Genomic DNA, 22701 nt, shown 5'->3' on the forward strand with positions numbered 1-22701 from the left:
GCACAGACCCTGACAAGATAAGTGCAGTGAAGAAGTGGCCCATCCCCAGTACTGTGAAAGAGCTAAGGTCGTTTTTGGGCTTTTGCAGCTACTATAGAAGGTTCATTGAGGGTTTCTCCCAAATTGCAGGGCCCCTTCACAATGTTGTAAATGTTTGTATCAAAGAGAGCAGCAAGGTCAGGAGTAATGAGTTGTTCATGTTAGCCTGGAATCCACAGTGTCTACAGGCTTTTGAGCTCCTAAAGGAGAAGCTGACCAGCGCCCCCACACTTGGCTACGCAGACTTTAACTGCCCTTTTATTGTCGAGACAGATGCTAGCAGTCAAGGTCTAGGTGCAGTCCTATGCCAGGAACAGGGGGGGAAGAGAAAAGTCATTGCTTATGCAAGTAGGAGGCTAAGAGGGGCTGAGAAAAATGACCAAAATTACAGCAGTATGAAGTTGGAGCTCCTCGCTCTAAAGTGGGCGGTCACTGAAAAGTTTAGGAGTTATCTTCTGGGGTCCAAATTCACCATCATTACGGATAATAACCCCCTGTGTCATCTTTCTACTGCCAACTTAGGGGCTATTCAACAGCGGTGGGTCGCTCAGCTGGCCGTATTTGATTTTGATGTGAAGTATCGCCCTGGTAGGTGCAATTCTGCAGCTGATGCACTCTCCCAGCAGCCGATGAACCAGAACCTGAAAGTGAGGATGCAGAGTATGATGGGTGTGTGGCCATATGCAACTCGCTTAGGACAGGTACAGCTCTGGGCCTGGATTTAGTTGCAGCAGGGATTGAGTGTGGCAGGGTCAGGCAGCTATGTGCATCTGAGGCGAGTGAGACAGCAACGAGTGAGGTAGCTCAGGATAACACACCAACCTTGCCAGGATATTCTAAAACAGAACTTCAGAAATTTCAAGCATCAGATCCGACACTTAGTGTAGTGAGAGAGTTTTGGAGCAGACAGAGGAAACCTACGTTCCAAGAGAGAAAATGTTTATCTAAGGCAGTTTGCTCCTGGCTGAAACAGTGGCCACGGATCAGAGAAAAGGATGGACTCCTGTACCGTGTGATTGAGGATGTTCATACTGGAAAGTGTGAACAGCTGTTGTTGCCTACCTCCCTCAAAGAGCAAGTCCTTAAAAGTGTGCATGACCAGATGGGGCATCAGGGCATTGAGCGGACATTGGGTCTGCTGAGGCAGAGATGTTTTTGGGTGGGTATGCATGGGGATGTAGAGCAGTGGGTGAAGAGATGTCAGAGGTGTGTGTTGACAAAAATGCCACAGCCCAAGATCCAAGCACCCCAAACTCCATTCTTGGCTACTCGCCCCCTCGAGGTTGTTGCTGTGGACTACACCGCGCTTGAATGCGCCACAGATGGTCGTGAGAATGTACTCGTGATGACTGATGTATTCACCAAGTTCAGCCAGGCTTTTGCTACACGAGACCAGAAAGCAGATACCACTGCTAAGGTTATTCTGAAAGAATGGTTCATGAAGTATGGTGTGCCGGAGCGTCTACACTCTGATCAGGGAAGGAATTTTGAAAGTGCAGTGATTGCTGAGCTGTGCAAGTTGTACGGGGTGAAGAAAACACGAACAACGCCCCACCACCCACAAGGCAATCCACAGTGTGAGAGGTTTAATAGAACCCTGCACGACCTCCTGCGCACACTCCCTCCTGCGCACACTCCCCCCTGAAAAGAAGCGACGTTGGCCTGTACACCTGTCCGAGCTTGTGTATGCATATAATGTCACGCCACACTCGACCACAGGGTACCCACCCTACTTCTTGCTGTTTGGTGTTCGTCCGCACCTTCCAATCGATGCACTGTTAGGCCAGGAACAAGTGAAACATGACAAAACTGACTGGTTAGCTGTGCACCAGGAGCGTCTCCAAGATGCACATGCAAGAGCAAGGGAGTGTGCTGAGCGTAAGGCTGCGGAGAGGGTAGCCCACCAACAGGAGAAGGTGTACTGCCGGCCGGTCGAGGTGGGACAACTTGTGTATCTCCGTCACCGACCACCCGGAAGGAATAAGATCCAGGATGCCTGGGGGGCTACTGTGTACAAAGTTGTGGATATCCAAGGGACCACATATGCGGTGGAGACACTGGAGGGAGGACCGGTGAAGAGGGTGCATAGGTCCAATTTGCGACCATGTGTGGGGCCCGTACCAGCAAGGAGGCGACGTCACCAAGTAGTTGCTCCTGTGGATGAACTTACTTTGAGTCCAGAGTCTGAAACTGAATCCCCTGATCCAGAGTTTGCATTGGTGGAGGAAGTGTATTATCCAGCAACTAAAGGTGTCGCAACTCAGGAACGTGAGAATCTGGACCTGACTGAGGGATTGGAGAGCCACCTGGGTAATGTGGCTGATGGTGGGGATCTACTTGTGCTGGAGGGACGTGACCCACCTGATGATGACTTGGAGGAGAAATCAGTACCCTGTCCTCAGCCCATGTCAGAGAGATCCAGCTCGCATGCTGAGGATTTGGAGGTAAGGCCTGTGCCTACTCCAAGGAAGAGAAAGGAGGGAAATGTTGACACCCCCATTCCCCCTCTACGCAGGAGTCAGAGAAAAACAGCAGGGATACACCAAAACCCATTTAACTTGCCTAGCTCCTCTTGCAATGCGGTGTCTTTTAGTCCTGATGTACTCTCCCAGCTGTTAGCTGGGATGGTTCTCTATACTTCAAAGCTTCAGGGAAACATAGACAGACAGGAAGTCACCGAGGATGTTGACTGGTAGCAGGGGAGAATGTAGCCAGGCGAAGTGGGGGTAGGAAGGTTTTTGTACTGTCCCTGATAGATATGACTTATGTGCAGGGTTAGTGACAGTGACAGATGCTGCTTTGATTTTAGGCGTACTGTCACTTTAAGAACAATGCAGCGTGAGCTACGCGAGAGCACGGAGTTCACATGAGATGTAGAAATACAGAGCGGGAATCAGAGGCTACTGAGGACCGAACGTTAGCTTTTAGCATCCAGACTGAACTGAAGGGAAAGGCCTGAACAACGGGTCAGCGTAAGTAGCGGGAGAAGTTGCTAATGAATGCTGAATCACCTTGTAATTGTGCTTGTTAACTGTTTAGAGACATGGTGTTAAGTTGTATGTATCTGCCTCATTTAGAGGGGAGACAGAAGCTGCCGTGAGTTTCATGTGTGTGGGTCCGAGCACACAGGCCGAGTACTGATATGGGAGTGACTTCATTATTTTCTTTAACAATAATTGTGTTCCTGTGAAATAAATTCTATCTACATATCTCAGGGAGTTAAACAGCATGAGACTGATGCAGAGGTTCTTTGTTTCTGCTTAACAGGAGTAGGTCACTACTGTTGTTTTTCTATGTAGCTTTAGAATATAGTGTTTACAGTTGTATTGTAATTCTGAAGAGAGTGGGAAGCAGTTGTTTAATTTTGCTGGCAATTGATCTGTACCTTTTAAAATTTGGCCAATTAATGCTGTACTCCAAGTGTGCAGTCGGGGGAAATAAAAGACCCACATAAAATATAAATGTATCTTAGTGTCTGGTCTCATCTTTTTAATTAGGCTACATTAAAAAAAAAAAAAGACATTCTTACTTCACTTCTCTTTTCTCCTCTAACCCAGCAGTGTCCTTGTAATTTCCTGTGGGTCATTTATTTATTTGAAAGAATATGAGCTATCACTGCAATGTCATAAGATAAGACAAGATGAACAGTATGCAGCTTTACATGCCACTGTAGTTTGAACATATGGTTATCCTTAACTGTGTTGCTTCGTGGCCACACTTTGACAACAACTTCCCCCGAAAGTCAAACAAAAGACTGCAGCAGAACAATGTGTGTCAGTCCGCGGAGGACACACAGGGGGATGCCCTAGTCCCGGGTCAGCTCCTGGTCGCTCATGTCCCCTAAGCAACGGCCTGATTAATGCAAACACTGCGTTACTATGGAGGCCGAGACACAATCAGTGCAGCTCACACACTGACCCGGGACAGCAGAGCGACTTGCGGACATGGAGGAGTCACCTGCCGAGGACAGAAGACTGGACTTCATAGCGGATTATGTGCTGAGGACTCTGAAACTGAAACAGGACAAATGGCAGAAGTGCTTGTCCAGCGAGGACAACCAGCAGGTGCTGCAGGAGTTCCTGGACAGAGCCGAGCAGAGGACTCTGGTGGTGTCTGTGACCGCGTCCGGACTGCTGCAGCCCGCCGCCACCTTCACGGCCAGCTCCAGGAACAAGGCGGTGTACTTTGTGAAACACAGCAGAACAGCGCTGCGGCCGGACTCCATGAAGGAGAACCTGGTCTACGGGGACTTGTCTTATGCTCCACTGGATCACTTTTCTGCTCTAGTTGAGGAGGTAAGCAACAGGACACAATGTGTTAATTATTGCTGGATGCAGGAGGACAGGCTCAATGTTCACGTGTCTCTCATCCTATGTTGTGAGTGAAGTTTAGGCTGAGATTAAGGACTTTCACTTTCGTCAAAAGGCCAAGTGTTGGATGTAATTTACACTGAATAATTGTAGGCATGCTTATGTACTCAACATGGACTTTATTCAAATAGTTAATGTTACTTATACTTTGTCAAATACTGAACTCTATTCTCCTCTTACCCAGAGCTGTATTAGACCCTGGTGACCTGATCCCCCTCTGTTCATTGTATGCATCACTTTCTCATTTGCAAACAGTTTGCGATAGGCCTATAGTGGTTAGGCCTGTAGTTGTGGTTACTAGCAAGACAATGAGCTTCAGCGTTATATTACTGACACATGTACAGTAATATAACACTTTGAAATAGGCCATGCGATACATTAAATAGGCTATATTTGGCTGATATCATTTCTGTAGATATGTGTTTTACATTGTGGTATTACTATTTTTACCTTTCCACTGGTTTGCAGTAACTCATTGGGTAACTTTTGTTGACTTTTGACTTAAATTGTATTAGTATGAACTAGATGGATTAAGCACAGATATATAATAATAAATCAATTTTTTATTGCGTTTTTCAAGATACCCAAAGACGCTTTGAAATGAATAAATAAACAATAATTATGGAGTAATAATACAATAAACGTAATACTACATTATGCAACACATGTATTTGACTTTTGTGTTCGTCAATTGAATTGTAAGTACTTTAAGTCACATAATAGAGTTTCATGTGTATTCATCCCTTTTAAAGTAAATTCTTAACGCTAATTATTTTCATGTTACTACCGCTGGCTATGCTAATTAGCCCTACTTAAGGGTGTCTGCAGTTAGCATCCACCTGTGTAGGGACTGTTTTGTTTTATTTAGTGCATGTAGTGTAGTGGGTGAGGTGTGTATCTGGCACCATGGTGGTCTTACAGTTACAGCTTGTGGCAGTGCTATGCCTAGCAAGGAATCAAGCCACACACACACTATTTTTTTTAAACATACTAAAATTCTGAATGCAGAAGATTTATTTGGACCACCTTCACTGAAGTGAACAATGTGCACACTTCTTCCACCACTAAGTGTCACACTTTTACTCCAAAGCAAACGTTTTTCCATGTTGAGAGAACTCCTTTTCCTTTTCCTCCTCCAGGTTGTGGCCCCGCTACTGTCCAACAGTATGAACCACTCTGAATGGCCCCAGGTCGTGTCTCAGGACATCAGACGCCACGTCCACTCCCTCAAGACCAATGTGTTTGTGGTGTCAGGCCAAGTCCAGGGCAAGACGCTGCTGCCTCTCCCTGCAGGCTCAGAGAGAGTAGAGCAGGCTGCCCTGGAGACAGATAAAAGGCAAACAAGCACAGGAGACATAAAGGTTCATGTCAATGCATCATTCTGTCCCACGTTGAAAGTAAACGGTTTCCTTGTGAAACTTCACAGGGTGGAAGTAGTGGATAAGAGCATCATCCACTCCTTGGAGTCAGCAGTGATTGAGTGGAGCCATCAGATCCACACCGTCCTGAAGAAAGACTCCTCTGAGGCTCTGCTGGAGGGCAGAAACCCCACACCACACACCGAGCTGCTCTTCTGGAAGAACAGGTCAGCACCTCTGTTATTACACACACTGAATATCCACTGGCAACTTCTGAGAAGCACTTGTTCCAGTGCAGTGATTGTGTGAAAATAATACGTCCCTACAGGACCTCAAAGTTGAGACGTTTTAAAAGTTTTTGCTGGTGAAACTAATTATTTGAGATCCAGAACACCTGTGCTATCAAGTGAAAAATGTAATTTGGAGCCCAGTGCTCTTTTCATTTTTTTTGTTGTACTTACATAGCAGAATTATGTCTTATGAGGCCAATATCCTCTACTTTTATCATTGTTTTTCCTCTCCACTAATGTGATAAAAACTTGTTTTCTCCATCTGTTTCCTACTTTAACATATGCAGTTATGGACTGCATCCACTCCGGTTACATAACTGATAATTCAGCAAAGCTATGTAGTAATTTCTTACCAAGCGGAGATTTACTCATGTTTAAACACAGAATTAAAGTGCCGAGCGGTAAATATATTACACCCAGAGATTTCTCCCAATGTAATGGAGATGCAAATTTCAACCGCTCTCAAAGTGGATAGTTTTATCAGAAAAAAATGTTCCCATGAAAATAGTAGACCGATTTTCTATTCAGATCCATTGTATTGGGCACAGATTACAGCAGATTACAGCAGATTACAGCTCACAGCATCACAGATGCTGTGAGCATCACACATTTTTTTCATTCATGTATAAACCTACCAATGTTGAACATGCCTCGAATTGGCAATGCAGGACACACGCCCATAGTGACCTCACCCTGAACCAAACCACAGTTAAGCTCCAATGTATGCACTGGAACAGGCAACACTTTTAAACCCATCCCCTGCATCATAATGCAACCCCCAGTATCAGTACACTGAGAAAGGCAACACAGAACTCACAATGAACGAATCAGAGGCCTCCGTATCTCAGTATTTTCACTGGTACCTTGACAGCACTCCCCGCCAGGGACACATGGCTGTCAGACACAGAAGCTGAAAAATCGGACTGCAATCCACTCCCGGTTCCACCAGCTCACTGGGAGCAAAAACACAGGGAGAACTGAGACAGGGAGAAATAACAGGACTGATTTTTCGGACAGTAACAGCCAGTGCGACAGGTTTGATATGCGCACTCCTGAACACACTGTCGGCACTGGACTTTACAGGCAGTCAGCCTTCCAATGACCTCTGCTCTTACAGTAATGGCATAGGTCACTCGCCTCTACCTGCTGCTGACTCCATGCAGCCCATTCCGGTTTACCACGGCGAGGACTGTGTCCCTCACCCCACCGCTTACTTGCTGGGCGAAAGTTACTTCCATCCTGCCTGTAGTCAGCCTCATTCCGAGACCCGCACTCACGGCCACCACGGTGCGTCAACACATACTCATCAGCCAGAGTAGCAGCTTCCGACGCCGTCCTCACTTTGTGTTCATTTAAGTAAGTAGCAATATGATCGGGAACAGAATTTTTAAACTGCTCCAGGACAATCAAATCACACATTGCCTCATAAGAATGAATCCCCAATGAAGTACACCAACGACTGAAGTGAGTGGTTAACTCCATGTGCGTCTGAACCTCTGGCGGTATGCCTCAGGCACCAACTCATAGGCTCTTAACACTGCAGCCTTGACAGACAAATAAACTTTACTAGCAGCCACACTAAGGGCAGCGTACGCTTGCTGCGCCTTACCTGTGAGAAGGCAATGCACAAACCTCAGATTATTAGCAACATCAAAAGCACGTGAAGGCCCAGAAAAACCAACAGAGACCTGCCCCATGCCACCATCACTCAAATGCAAGCTGCGCTCTTCCAATTAAAGTCTTTTAATTTCCACTTGCAACAACAGCAACTCTTTACGCTGCTCAAAAGTTAACTCGGTACCATTACTTACCCCAGCTCCACTAGAGGCAGACGCAGCAAACGTGTCGGAGGCGGGACCAACAGCCTGCAACTTAGACTGGAGAACACCTACTTCAACCAGATTTTCTTTAAAGAGGTTTTTCATGTTCTGCTTCAAACACTTATCCCCCACATCCATCTTAAAATGCTCAGCAATTTTCACCAACTGCTCTCGTGAACAACGTTCCAATAACTCCTCTGATGGAGCTCTTAAAAAGTCCTCAACAGAAGCCATAGCTTATTTTTTCACAGCCCGAATACACACAAAACGATAAGTACAGAAGGAAGAACCCTTTACGCTACTCCACAGCCAGAGATCAAACGGCCCATACACAGCCAAACATTACCGTAGTCCTGTCCCTCTGACTGCCTAACCAGAGCCTAACTAAACTCCCCCCTAGTCTTCAGGTGCTACCTGTGGTGGGTACTTACGCACTAAAACCTGCAGGCTCGGTAAAGCAGCCATTACTGGCAACCCACCTGCACCCTCGGACGTGCCCCCGAGACAAATGCTCTAACCACTTTCATCACCACACTATAGAAACCCCCAACGACCTCCAAAGGGAGTCTGCTCTTAAGCCTAACAGGGACAGAACAACAGCAATTCACTCACCGTGTAGAGAGGACCACCCAGACTCTGACGCAAAATCACCAGCCTAACAGCTCGGCGACACAAACAAAATAAATCAGCCTATTTACCACACTCAAATGTCTCCCAATCAAGCAGATTGTGCAACCAATTCAACACAAGGCACACAGCCTACCATGCTACAGCTGCTACTGATATTAAAGCTGAACTCTGACATCAATGCAGACACCGGGTCAACCAGAAATCGACGAGCCCCCATATGTCACAGCCCGGCTCAGAGACTGGAACAAAAACAGGGAGACAACGAGCTGGTGGCCAAAAGAAGCAATTTATTTGTCTCTCCAAAAACAAGTAACCGAAGGTTAACATTACTTTACACAAACACAGCAACAACTGTGGTGAGCCAGTCAACAAAGATCTTCCTTTCAGCGAGCGCCGCTGTCAACTAAAAAGGGTATTTAAGGCAGAGCCACACCATCACAGGTGTGGCTCATCCTGCTGACGAGCCTCCAATCAGCACCGGTAACAGATGAAACACAACCGCGAACCTAGTGTATGATAGGAGGAGGGTCGTCACAGGTGATACTGTGAAACTTCCCCATGATAATAACTGTGACATGGAAAAAGTATTTTTGACTGTACAGAGTAAACAGATAAGACTTTTATGAACAGTCAAATAGAAATCTCCACTGTGTGCCAGAGGATTTGACTGTAGCCTATACAGTAAGTAATATAATGCTTTGTGAACATGTCTGACAACTTATCTGTCTGAAGTGTGGAAAAATATAGAATTCAATTTTTTGTTAGATCCTGACTGATCCTGTCCACATGTCGGGAATAATCTGTAATTATAAATAAGAAACGAGGTTGCTGCTGTGGTGCCACTATGGTTACGCTCTTATCGACCCTGCTGCTGTATGATAGCTACATATATTTTATATACTCACAAGGACGGATCCTAAAATCAGCTGCAACAAGTGGGCCGATTAACGATTTGGCAAAACCCAGATAACATTTAGTTGTAAAAGACATTAATCTAACCTGTTAGAGACTCTCTCTAAATGGCACTGAAAGTTGTATTACAATTTGTAATAGATGTGAATTTGTAGGCCAAACTCAACATACATGAAAGGTGTTTAGTGGCTTTGAAGAGGTCTGTGTGTGCGCACTACTGTCAACTAAAGCCTCACAACTAAAGCCAACCGTTTTCTCCAGTCTGTAATGTTTATGGACCAATATTGGTGCTCAAATGTGGAAAAGAGCCTGATGTGAAGACTTTGTCCTGTGTGCAGAGACAGTCTATGTATCCTATAAAACTATATTTGATTTGAGACTTGACGTGAGATTTGCTCATGCATGGTGAGAGACAGCCTGAGACTGACATGACAGTTGGCAACCCTGAAAACAGCTTGTGGTTGAGAACATAGGAATGACTTTACACAAACATAGTGATGGACCTTAGAGTGCTGACACACAAACCAGTGGCCTTCTGCAAATGTGACAAATCTTTTTTCCCCCTTGAAGATACGCAGACCTGGAGTGCATCCACTCCCAGCTCGAAGCCTCTAAGGTCAAGAAGATGGCGATGCTGTTGGAGGCTGTGGAGAGCAGCTATTCCCCTGCTTTTACTGACATGAAACAGGATGTGCTAGCAGGTAATGACACAATCTATGCACCTGACCATATAAAGAAATGAAATGAAGCCTGCTTTCTGAGGTGTAGCACTTGGTTGAAGGGCTAAAGTCTGATTTATGATCTACCATTTACTTTTTCACAAGTAGTATTTTGCAGTTGTATTGTGATCACATCTTCACTCTCCAGCCTTGGAGGAGGCAAAGGACATCTGCACCTACCTGAGGCCCCTGCAGCGTCTGTTTGAGGACATAGAGAGTGCAGAGTTTCCTGATGTGAGGTGTCATATCGGCCCTCTGATGCACACAGTGTGCCTGGTGTGGGCCAGCTCCAGATACTACAACACCCCAGCTCGCCTCCTGGTTCTGCTGCAGGAGACCTCCAACCTCCTCATACAGCAGGTCAACTGCAGTCTCAATCAATTCCAAGACCTTGTTCCCTTTAGTTTTATGGTTACCATCTTTGTTGCTAATTAGTCATTACTGTGGGGTTTCTGAAGAGCTGTCACCACAGAGTGGTTGGTACTGAGGTTTTTTCTGAGGGTGGATTTATTTTATTTGTTCTTCTCGGCCATTGGCCAAATCCCAATCTCCACCCTTACGGACTCACGGACTTTAAGGTGCACTCCTGCGAAGTCCGTGAGGGTTTAGGGCCGTCCCACTGTCAAATCATCGAGTGTTTGAGGCTCTCTGGCAGACATTTTTAGCCCTTTATGAACCCTTTCTGTAAATCAGCATAGTATGCTGACTTTGCCTCAGGGAATTACCCACAAATCATTGCAATGTGACGTTAAACACTGGGTGACCAGTGGACGCATGGAGACGTAAGAAAAAAACATTACGGGTTAAAGATGGAACAAAAAAACACTTGGAATCAGAGGATATTTATTTATTTATTGATCAAATATTTGATTTTGTCATTGAATCTGTTTTGATAAAAACGAGTAAATATATTATATGAAATGACCTCATCTGTGAGGAAAGAGCCAGGAACACGTTCAAATCAGGGAGTACAAAGTATAAAATAAATACCCACAATTATACATCATATATTTTGTCGTTTTCATAGTAACGTGATATGTTGCAGTAAAGTGCTGTCCCATTTGTCTTTAAACCATTTCAAGCCCTCACAGTCTCTCACACTCAACCACTTACCAGGTGACATCAGTAAGTCCTTGAGGGTTTGAGGTTTTAGGGGGGACATTAAGTCTTTCACTCCATGCTACTGTTCGGTTTTTTAGAGGCAGACCCTTTTTTGCTGCCAAATAAGGGTCCCTGGGCTATATTACACGGCAGGTCCCTATTTTTTTATTTAAATCCCTTATTAGTCCCGCAGTGGGGACATTTGTTCTCTGCATTTGACCCATCCCTAGTATATAGGCTGCCCCTGAGAAGCACCCGGGGAGCAGTTAGAGGTTCAGTGTCTTGCTCAGGGACACCTCGGCACAGCACATGTAGTAACCGAGGATCGAACCGCCAACTTTGCAGTTACCGGACAACCCTCTCTACCCCATGTGCCACGGTCGCCCTCCTCAAAGCTCCTCTCACTCTCTCTGAGGTGTGAACGTATCCTATGGCGTTTTAGTACCCACAGTGCACATAGCAGACTAGACATAGCAATATATCTATAGAGCCAGGAGACAATTCAGGCACACACTCCAGGTGATCGCTGTGCCCGGCCAAGAAATAGTTCCAGTCACAACTCATCACTTTTACATTTCAGTTTGTGTATGTTTCAAATTAACATAATAAAACATGTTCATTTGTGAGCTTTAAAGGTTTTGATGAAAGAAGTCCAGTTTTTATACTAAGCTAAGCTGGTAGTCTCCAAACTTGAGTACATGCTATCCATCTAGAGCAGGGGTCTCAAACTCATCTTCACTCTGGGCCACATCAGCATCACGGTCGCCCTCAAAGGGCCGGTTGTAAATGTAAGACGGTGTAAATGTAACTACTCCTAACATATTGGTAAATAACTGTCTCTGCATTTGATTATTGTTTATTCAAGTGTAAAAATATTGTACATGCAGTTATATAAATGTAAAAATATATTTAAGCACATTTCTGTTATAACTTAAATCCTTTTAATTTAGGGTTAATAAACCCACATTACTCTATCAAAGATCAAACTATTAAAGAAAATAGCAAAGACAAATATCAGACACAAGTTATTACAATAACTTTGTTCAAAGCTTAAAATCCTTTCAAGGAGCGTTTGCACAATCCCACATGAAGTATTTCATCTGTTTAAAGTAGTCTTCAATGTACTCACAATACATTTCCATTTCAAGTGTACAGTAACCAGCCAAAGAGCTGCTTCTATGACTGTTGTGTCCCCTCCGTGGGGGGCTCTCGGGTCCTATGGGTTAAGTATCTCATCACTTCGACTTTCTATCTCATAACTTCGACTACGGGGATATTTGAGGGGCCTTGAGTTTGAGACCCCTGATCTAGAGAATACCTGTAGTTCCTCTGTGGTTCCTCTGTAGTTCCTCTGTGGTTCCTCCGTGGTTCCAATGTAAACACGGCAGAAGAGGTGAAGAGTGAGAGGACAGCTCCTGCTTTGCTGCTGGGGTTCGAAGATGACGATCAAATAGAATTTTCAAACTGTAGGTTTTCGAGCTGGCTGAAATGGCAACTGTCACTAGCACATTTAATCAGCTTTTCTTAGCTAGTTAATGCTAATTCTGTAAGATGGAGGAAAACGCTGTTTTCATCTTACTAGTTTTTGAAAAGAGAACCATGTAAATGGGTTCTAAATATGCAATTGATAGTTTCATACATAATGTCATACAACAAACAGAGGCTAAGTTACATCGCCCAGGCAGGAAGATAACATTCACATCAGTTGAAGATCCTTGTAGAAGATGTATAAATACTGTTGTGGAAAAGAAATATTCAATAGTACCGAGTGAGTCCTATAATACGGAATACTGAAACAAGAAACATTGAGGAAAGAAGTTTGTCTTTAAAGTATTTATTCTCTGGCCAGAGAAGGCGTTCACCGTCATACAGACTGCAGCGCAGTCTGCAGAGGAATCAGCAATCAGCAGAGGAATAAGTATCTCAGCACACAGGGTGGGGGGAACATCAGGTATTTACATTATAACAATACAAAGCAGTTTCAAGCTCCCAATTGACCCCTCCAGTCACCCCATTCCTCTTCTGAGCCGTGTCACCCAAAGACATCTGTCTTTATTACCCTTGATTACCCCTGGGAACATTCTCTGTTTAAACTGCACCCCCATTGAGTTACTCCCTCTTATCAAAGCAAAGGCAGAGATAACCCATATGGTCCTGTTACCACTCTCCTAGGTACACAATCATATGTCACATATATAGTTTTGTTAGTGAGTAAGGCACATAAACTAAATCACAGTAGAAATGTACTAGCACAGGGAAAATTCTCTATCACAACACAAAGAAAGAAGAAGAGACAAAGAAGGAGGGTAGCAGGTACAGGTGGTGAGGAGCAGATGTAGCTAACAGCTGCAGTCTCCTATTCAGAATACAGACCAGTAGGTCAGGTGGTTGGAGGTGTGGTGCCCAAGGACAGTTAGGCTTTCTTGATTATTATTATTGATTATTAGATAAACATGTATCTGTTACTATACCACTAACTAACTTCACTGCTCTTCAACACAAGGCCCGGGTGTATGTAGTCCAAGAAGAGGTTCTGAGAGGAGAGGTTTTAGAGAGTCTCCTGAAGGTGCAGACGAGCCTGGAGATCCTGCAGCTCTTCAGGAGCACTTATGAGGACCAGAGGGCCAATCTGAGCCAGTACCAGAGGAATGGGAGCTCTGTGAGGCCTTGGGACTTTTCCCCACTGTTGGCCTTCTCTAGACTTGACCGCTTTATTAACAGAATCAGGACCATCAAGGTGAGTATGGAAACATTATGCATTACTCAAAAGATCAGACCTTTCTTTTCATTGATACTGCAGTTTAGCTTGATTAGCCTCCATTTTCCCTAAAGGACATCCTGTTGACGGCTGTAGACCTGCTGAAGCTCGAGAAATTGGAGATTGGAGGCGTCCGAGGCCGAGCCCTCAGCCAGCAGGTCCGGTTGCTCCACCAAGAGTTCGTGGAAACTTACAAATTGTTCACAGAGAAGCCCTACGACTGCTTGGACGTCAACAACAGGGTATGAAGGATTAGGATCACTGGGTTTTGTTCACTTGCCTGCTGGATAAATTAGGCTTTCATTTTGTAGAGCAAGTTTGACAGTCAGTTAATTTTTACAAAGGTTTTATGAAATACGAGATACAGGCTACAAGCTGAATACTACTACATGCTCTTTTTTTTTACCCTCCGCCTGGTCACGCCAGCGTTTGTGGTGCAAACTGTGTCTCTGCCCAAATGAAATTAAGCTTTTTCAGTGCTAGTTGCTTAAGCAAGATGTTCCTGAGTTATAGCAAGAAAAGCAATTTACTCTGCTTGTAAGACCCAGTCAGTGCTCCCCGCTGGATGACTTTGAGTCAGTGAGATGTGAAAAGGAATTTGCTGTGCTGGCTCTGCGTTAGTGCGCACTGCTGTGTGCTGTTTTGGCTGTCGGTCTAGCTGAGCTATCTGCCCTGCAGGAGTATGAAGACGATGTGAGGGAGTTCAAACTTAAGGTGGATGACACAGACCGACGACTAGGAGCTGTCTTCTGTCAGGCCTTTGAGGATGCCTCCGGACTGGAGCACGCCTTCAAGGTCTGAGAACTTAATCTCTCTCTGCTCCTCTCTCACACACATACATCCACACATATTTATTGAAAGCCCTTTCACTTATCTGACTTCTGAAGGTTCTGGATATGTTTGGTAGCTTGCTGGAGCGACCCTTAGTGGCCACAGATGCTCTGGACAGATACCCTCTCCTTGTCTCCATGTTTGAGAAAGAGCTGGATTGCTGTAAATGCCTCTACAACAAACACTTCCAAACTGCAGAGGAGCTGGGTGAGAGCCATAACAACGGCTGCATTTTACACAATACTTCACAGAGAGACGCATGAGACAGCAAAGTGTCTGCAGAGTGTGGTTGGGAGGTCAAACCTCTGTAGGCATACATCAACCTCTAGATTGTTTGGCTTAGGTATGAAGATGAAACAGCGTTGTCTGTTGCGTTTTAATTTTTTCCATTCACCTCCATTGTTTTCGGATGGAGGCACAAAAATCTTAAAACGTGGGGAAATATAATCTAAACTATCTGCATGAATTGATAGCACTAGAGGTAATATGTTTTTGTGATTTATATTGAACCAACCCTTTTTGGTTTGAGTGACAGGGGGCGGGACATTGTGGTGGCCCAGAGGTTTAAGATTCCGAACTTGAACCACATTGTCCAAGTTTTGGGTCCAGTATTGTTCCATGCCATATCCATCTCCCCACATTTCCTTTCACAGCTCTACTGTGAAAATCAACAGTAAGATCCATAAGGACAATTTAAAGATTAAACACACCCATAGACAGGACTGTATGAGAGGGTAGTTGAAGCCCCTCGATGTCCTTTTACTTTGGTTGAATCCGTTAGGGCGGGACAACTCACCCTGTTATCAGTCTTATCTGTACATTGACTTGTCTCATCCACAAAATATCTAGCATAGCTCCCCCAATCTTCAACTTCGCTCAAGCTCATGGACTTTGTGGTTACTGACAGTAACTACTGATTGTTGACCTCCTCAGGTTGGACCCCAGTGAATAAGAATATGCCAGCAGTAGCTGGAGGGCTGAGATGGGCCCAGGAGCTACAGCAGCGCATCCAGATCCCCTTCTCCAAATTCAGACTCCTGTCCCACCCGTGAGTCTCCTCTCTGGGCTCCACCACAGCAGATTAAAACAAGAGTTTTGGTGTGGTCATGCATTTCCAGTGGTCTCTGTGTGAATGAGTCGCTCTGTGAGCTTTTTTAAAGGTCTCATAAAAACATTGACACTGAAAAGATATTGGATATAACCTTTACATGGGCTGTACAATTCAATCTTCTCTGCAGGTTCCTGGAGTCTGCAGAGGGAGCCAGGGTCACCCAGAAGTACGAGGAGATGATGCAACTGCTGGACAGGTGTGTGTGGGTCTTATCTCAGTGTATTACACTGTATGTCATCATGCTTAGATGTATGTGTTTGGGAATAAAAAGAACAAAAAAGGTTAAACAGAATAGACAGTGACAGAATAGGACTGTAAATATCATAAAAATATCATAAAAGCCAACATGAATCAGATATGAGCTTTCTGACACGTCTTCCTCGGTTAATTTACATCAGGGCTGTTTTTATACCGAACTGTTGTGATTTTGTTTGTTGAGTGTATGACGTTTATGAAGCAGCCCCTGTGGACTAGCATGTTGACATGCGGCTCAAGGCATGATTTATGTTCTCATTACTGTGGCGCTGCTCTGCAGATTATTTCACAGAACTCCTATAATCCCATATGCTCTGTGCTGCTCACTGATGCCACATGAGAAATAGCCTTTTAGACCACATCCAACATCAAAACCTGGTAGAGGAAGCATCCCACTGTCTCAGAGAGACAAAGAGACAGAGATATTCCATTTCTATACTTTCCAAGAAAAGACGAGAACAATCCCACAACATGAGCGTGTTCTGCCTATTTTGCCCTTTGCTAAGGATAAGGATAAGGATGTTTATTGTCATCGTACGAACATAAGACATAAGAAAAAACATTAAGACAAGACGATTTAAAAACAAGACATTAAATAAATATATACAAGATAAAACAAGATAAAGCACAGGCATCAATGGCTTCAAAGTGAAAAATGTGCTTGGTTATAGTGTCGTGTTATTGACTATGTTTGCTGGCGGGTGGTGGGTGGCGGTGGGGGGGTGATGGAGGAAACCGCTCTGGGGAAGAAGCTGTTCCTCAGCCTGTTAGTCCGGGTTTTGATGGTCCTGTATCTCCTTCCTGATGGTAGTGGAACAAACAGAGTGTGACCCGGGTGTGTGGTGTCTGTGCAGATGTTTCTGGCCTTCTTCTGGAGGCGGCCAGCATACACAGTGTCCAGGTCAGGCAGGGTAACTCCCACAATCCTCTGTGCTGTTCTAACCACACGGGCCAGGTCCCTCCTGTTCTCTGCTGTGCAGCTGGCATACCACACAGTAAAGCACATACACAGGATGCTTTCGATCACGCTTCTGTAGAAGTTAACCAGAAGTGCAGGGGGCAGGCCAGCTTGTTTGAGCTTCCTCAGAAAGAAGAGCCTCTGCTGGGCTTTCTGCTCCTTTGTTTGAAAAGCATGTGTGAAGGTCTCAGCCAGCCAGGAGAGCAGGGTCAGATCTCAACACTGACGTATGTGTTAGGGTTCTCCAGGTGAGACAGGGCCGTATGAAGAGTGATGGAGACCGCGTCCTCCGTAGACCTGTTTGCTCGGTACGCAAACTGGTGGCTATCCAGGTCTGCTGGGAGGACGTCCTTGATGTGTGATAGTATCATCCTCTCGAAGCACTTCGTGATGACTGGGGTCAGGGCAACTGGGCGGTAGTCGTTGAGGCAGGTGACTGCGGTCTTTTTTGGGACAGGGACAATGGTGGTGGCTTTGAGGCAGGTGGGGACTGCAGCTTGTTGCAGGGAGAGGTTGAAGATGTTAGTGAAAACCTCTGCTAGCTGGTCGGCACAGGTCTTCAGTGTGCGGCCCGACACTTTGTCCGGTCCCGCTGCCTTGGTGATGTCGATCCTCCTCAGAGCGGACCTCACCTGGTGGTGCTGGAGGAAGTGTCTGCTCCTCCTTGGGCTGGGTCTTCTCAGCTGTTGCTCCGCTGTGCTGTCTATCAAAGCGGGCAAAGAAGCGGTTCAGGGTGTCGGGGAGTTCACTGTCCTGACTGATCTGTGTGGTGCTGCTCTTGTAGTCAGTCAGGGTTTTAATACCTCTCCACATGCTCCGGGGGTCGTTGTTCTCGAAGTGTCCCTCAATGCGCTGTTTGTATCTGCGCTTGGCCTCTTTGATTCCCTTCTTCAGGTCCCTCCGGGCACTTTTACAGGCACCAGACCTGAAGGCAGCGTCTCTTGCTCCAAGCAGTAACCGCACGTTTCTGTCCAGCCAAGGTTTTTGATTTGGGAACACTTTGATGGTTTTGGTGGTCGTTACTGTCTCAGTGCAAAAGTGTAGGTAGGCCAGGACAGCCGAGGTGTACTCCTCCAGGTCAGCTCCCTGTGCAAACACTTCCCAGTCCGTGCTTTCAAAGCAGTCCTGCAGAAGTGAAGCAGCGTCGTTGCTCCATACTTGAATGGTTTTGACAGCTGGTCTACAAGGCCACTTTAAGGTTACAACTTGACTATGTAACAATCATGGCTAGTAAATTGAGATTTTGGATCCTTTTGAATCATCATTCATCATCATTTGTTGTGATTTACTTTGCTTGAGAGACCCAATCCTAACTGTCATTTTTGCATCTTTAAACTGTGAGGCATTGCATTGTAGGATTGGCAGCAGAAAATAATCCATATGCCATGGCCACCACTTTTTAATTCTCATAATGCTTACATGATTATTAGTGTTAGGTTACAGTAATTGTTAAAATTGAGGAAGGTTAAAGGTTAGGGAATCAATCAAGTGTAAGTCCTTACAAGTATGCTAACATAAGTGCCCAGAAGTATTTTATGAATGAGATGAGATGCGTGCACACACAGATGCACCTACATACACCCAGACAAACAGCCATTCTTTATACTTTGCGTGCTTAATATCACTCCTTCCCTTCATGTTCCCTCAGCCAGAGTAATGGAATGATGAACAACAACAGTTCTTTGCCCTCAATTTACTCCCATCAGAAATTAGAGCCCTTGTTATGCTGTAATAATCATCGCTGCTGCCTCTGATGAATGCCTTCATTATTGTACATATTCCACGCAGGAACAGGATGGGCATGCTCACTCATTACCCCCACAGACAAAATGCAGTGTGATTTATGACCATGACCATGGCTTTGATTGCCTCTGCGTCTGCGGTGCCACTATCAGGAAATGAAGCTCACAGCAGAAATCCAATAAGGAGCACACAGTGCGCACTGAAGTTCTCATCATAATCGTGGCTACAGTATTTACAGATTGATATAGCTGTACGGAGCCCTGACATATTCTCTGTTCCCAGTCTCTCTCAGCTGAATCAGCGTTTATCCTCATATTAACCTATCTAACGCTCCTTCACTGCCTTATTGTCAGTGTGATATGGACGAGCCAATCACACCTCTCATTCTGTTTACAACCTCAGGGGATTGGGAAAATGTCTCAATCATATGCCTTTTAGCTGCTTGTTTTTTTAAAACTTATTTTAGCGTCCACAATGTGAACCGTTTTCACGCCTGTGGCCTCGTGAAATAGAAGTCCCAGCCATTTAATGGGAATATGAATTAATGTTATACCCTGGCGGAAAAGGTACAAATATTTCTCCTATGATAATAGATATTTTGTTTGATTGTGATCACAAATTGTGTTCCCTGTGTTTGATATTCCAGATACTCCACCAGCCTCTATGAGGCATGGACAGAGTCCGTGGGCGAGAGTTCTCAGTACAACCTCAACCTTCCATTAATCAGCAGGGACCCAGACACTCAGCTGATCTCAGTCAACTTCAACCCGCAGGTCTGAAGAATATAAACTGACCCACGACAGGCTTGTAATCCTTTCAAATACTGTGGACAGGATTTGAGTAATTTATTAGTTTGGTGATGAATCAATATATATCTTCCAGTAAGTGTCGGACCTGCCTGCAGCTGCACAAGAGTATACATCTTTAAATAAAGTTAGTCTTTTTAATTTGTCGCGATAGTATATACATTTTTCATTCAAGGGGAGTAATGTTGGATCACGCTGCTCTTAAGAATTGCAAACGTACATCTTGTTAATCTGACTTTAAGTGGAACCAGCAACATCGTAACTGTAGTACTGAATGTTTAAAACATATTTTTTTGTGTGAAATTGGGTTTAAAAGTAAAAATGTTGAATATTGGCAAACACTATCGGCAGCCTTGGCTGATCAAATTTAAAACCCCAATTTGTTCTAAATGTCTTGATATGTGTTCCAGTGCTTCTAATTTCCCTTTCAACCTACTCCTAGCTGGCGTCTGTGTTGAGGGAAGTGAAGTACTTGGAGGCCAGACAGATGGAGGCGATACCTGAAACTGCGGTGCAGGTCTACACCACCAGGGGGCAGCTGTGGCAGTACGTTGCCAACCTGGAGCTCACCGTGGGCCGATACAACAAGGTTGGCTTAGGTTAGGCTGAAAGCAGTATGGTATTCAGCCCATCTCCTCACATTAAGGCTACTTCTGTGTGCTCGTGAAAGGTTTGCTCTCAGAATTATCCTCTGCGCTTGGATTTTTTTGTGCAATAACCCTGTCAAAATTATCCAAATGATAAAAAAATGCGTTGTTGAGGGTGTGTTCGCATTACTTCTTAGAGCGGCCCTGATAGTGGTAAAATTGAAGGTAGTTGACCCATGATCCGTACAGATCCCCCTCACAGTCCGATACGCATGTGAACCTGAGAATTTGACAGTTTAGCCGTCATAGTGTGAAATTAAGTTTGATTGCCGATTGTTAATGGCCAATATTCAATAAAATATGCGTTGGGGAGATCGGCCATAATTCAGTCTGGGGTGGTCTGAATCAACCACGTCAGCTCATTGACTGCTGCATACAGAGAGTGAGCCAATAGCATTCTAGCGCTGACTAAGACTGAGGTGGTACATCCTGCGTTCCTAACCCTTCTTCTTAATACATTGATGGTCTGCCCAAGTGTTTGGTGTGGGTCATATTAACACATTAAACAGCTTGTGTTACAGTGACTGACACCACTCCAAATCACACTGTCTGTGCCACTAACTTACTCAACTGACAAACAACACTGTCTGTTCCCCTTTAGCACAGCCAAGAGGAGGCTGTTGTAGCTATTACAGTCAAAGAAAAAGTACGGGTGGCACACTGGTATTCAAAATAACTATACTTTTCCAAATTTCATGGAGAAAGTAATATTATATAGCCTTGGAGGGAGGAAGTGGATGAACCAGGTTAAAGAGCTAAAGAGCTTCCTCTGTGGAGGGACCTTCTCTCTCATGTGGCAGTGGAGGTGATTCATCCACGCCCAGAACTGTGGCAGCTGCATGCCTACTTGTTGAGAGATCAAATTGAATTGCCATGGGTCTGCCCCAAAGTGTGGTGGCAACGACCTAGAATTCGAGGGCATCATCCACTAGAGGCCTATATGCCATTTATTGGACTATTGGCATTGTAGCAGTGGACCGAAAGAGTCCAGCGTACCTTCATGGGATTCAGTGTTGGTGCTTGAGGCTCTTTGTGGTCCCCCATTTGAGCCCAGTAAGTCTGTAGATACAAGATTTGTTTTCATACAAGACTGCAATTCTTCTCACTTTGACCTCCGCAGGGCGGGAGGGTGACATGCTTTGTCTGTGCATCCCTGTTGTACCCAATTCCTTTTGTGATGACTCCAAGGATACATTTACCCTTATGTAGGGTACTTGCCTAAAACTATCCGTGCAGTCTAGTTTGGCACATGTGTGCCATTTGAATTTTCTCATGTACCAAACTATATATTTCACTTGTATATCACTAATGGTGTTCAATACATCCAAATACAGCAGTTTGGCTTCATTTTGAAAGCCAGAATCCTCTCTGAGTCCTCTCTGTGTCTCTCTGCGTACTGGAGTTTTTCTCGATGTCAGCCTCCTGTGAGTACGCAGGGCTCTGGCTCAGCAACCCATTGGTCGATTTCAGTGATTGACACCTCATTTGAAGCCTTAGAGCCAATAGAATTTAGCTATATCGACCAAAATGAGATTGAGAGCACTGTTAGCCAATCAGAATCAGCAGGGCGCCGTCCTGTGAGACGTGCTGGCTATGACGCAAGGCCATTCTCAGACTTCCTGCTTGGACCCACAGCCACCTAGAAACACCCGGAATGATTTTAGTGTAACACAGGACGTAGTTGTAACGTATTTCAGTGTGGAATTACATATATATATATATAAACATATCACGGAAAAACAGCAAAGGTAAGAGAAATTTTACAACTATCGTTCGATGAAGCGATTTCTGTTGTTGGTGTTCTTTGGCTCATATCTCGCTGATGCTTTGTTGTAGCTGGATTTGATGTTTATGTGCAGAATATGTGGAGTGTCTGCTTTCTTTTGAGATATCGCGTCTGCGTATTACTTAAAATTCCACAGCGGTAGAGCCAGAAATGTGGCGAGTGGGTTGACTAGGTGGCACTATATCGATTTTGATATTTGGTAATTAATTTAGTTGGTGTTTGAGTTGTGTTTGGAGCATGTAAAAATGGCTTACATATTCTTGCAGAATTCTTGGTTCTGCTGTTTAATCTGATGTGCAACATCATTATATTCGTTTGTGATAAATGCATTCTTTCTGATGGTATATTGTAACATGTGCGATCTTCTTTTATAGTAAAAGGAATTTAAGGACCAGTTTTAATGCTTCTAGATACTAGGCTCATCTACGGAGCCCAATTGTTTTGTTTTAAAGGAACCACCAAGAGTCACAGATAAGTTTAACCAAGCGTTGTATTGTGATTATTTTCCAAACAAAAGATACAAAAATAAATAGTTCAGTTAATTCCTCATAGGTCAGTTCAGTTGAT

General features: G+C 44.7%; 1 protein-coding gene across 3 annotated transcripts in view; it reads left to right on the forward strand.

Moving 5' to 3' along the window:
* The first annotated feature begins 1890 nt into the window (after positions 1-1890).
* Positions 1891-22701, forward strand: part of dnah9 (dynein, axonemal, heavy chain 9) — a 158608-nt gene continuing 137797 nt past the window's right edge. Inside the window, exons 1-14 of one of the 3 annotated variants that reach the window (XM_076093111.1) lie at positions 1891-1917; positions 4005-4334; positions 5549-5745; positions 5836-5994; positions 9990-10120; positions 10287-10498; positions 13743-13976; positions 14072-14239; positions 14676-14792; positions 14885-15035; positions 15762-15876; positions 16067-16135; positions 19542-19668; positions 20144-20290. In XM_076093111.1, the coding sequence (XP_075949226.1) occupies positions 1891-1917; positions 4005-4334; positions 5549-5745; positions 5836-5994; positions 9990-10120; positions 10287-10498; positions 13743-13976; positions 14072-14239; positions 14676-14792; positions 14885-15035; positions 15762-15876; positions 16067-16135; positions 19542-19668; positions 20144-20290 (2184 nt within the window). Of the gene's footprint in view, positions 1918-3983; positions 4335-5548; positions 5995-9989; positions 10121-10286; positions 10499-13742; positions 13977-14071; positions 14240-14675; positions 14793-14884; positions 15036-15761; positions 15877-16066; positions 16136-19541; positions 19669-20143; positions 20291-22701 lie in introns of those variants that run through there. The other 2 variants (XM_076093110.1, XM_076093109.1) reach the window with 2 other exon arrangements.

This window comes from Anarhichas minor, unplaced genomic scaffold, assembly GCF_050575085.1.
Source record: "Anarhichas minor isolate MPS153535 unplaced genomic scaffold, ASM5057508v1 ptg000017l, whole genome shotgun sequence".
Taxonomy (NCBI): Eukaryota; Metazoa; Chordata; class Actinopteri; order Perciformes; family Anarhichadidae; genus Anarhichas; species Anarhichas minor.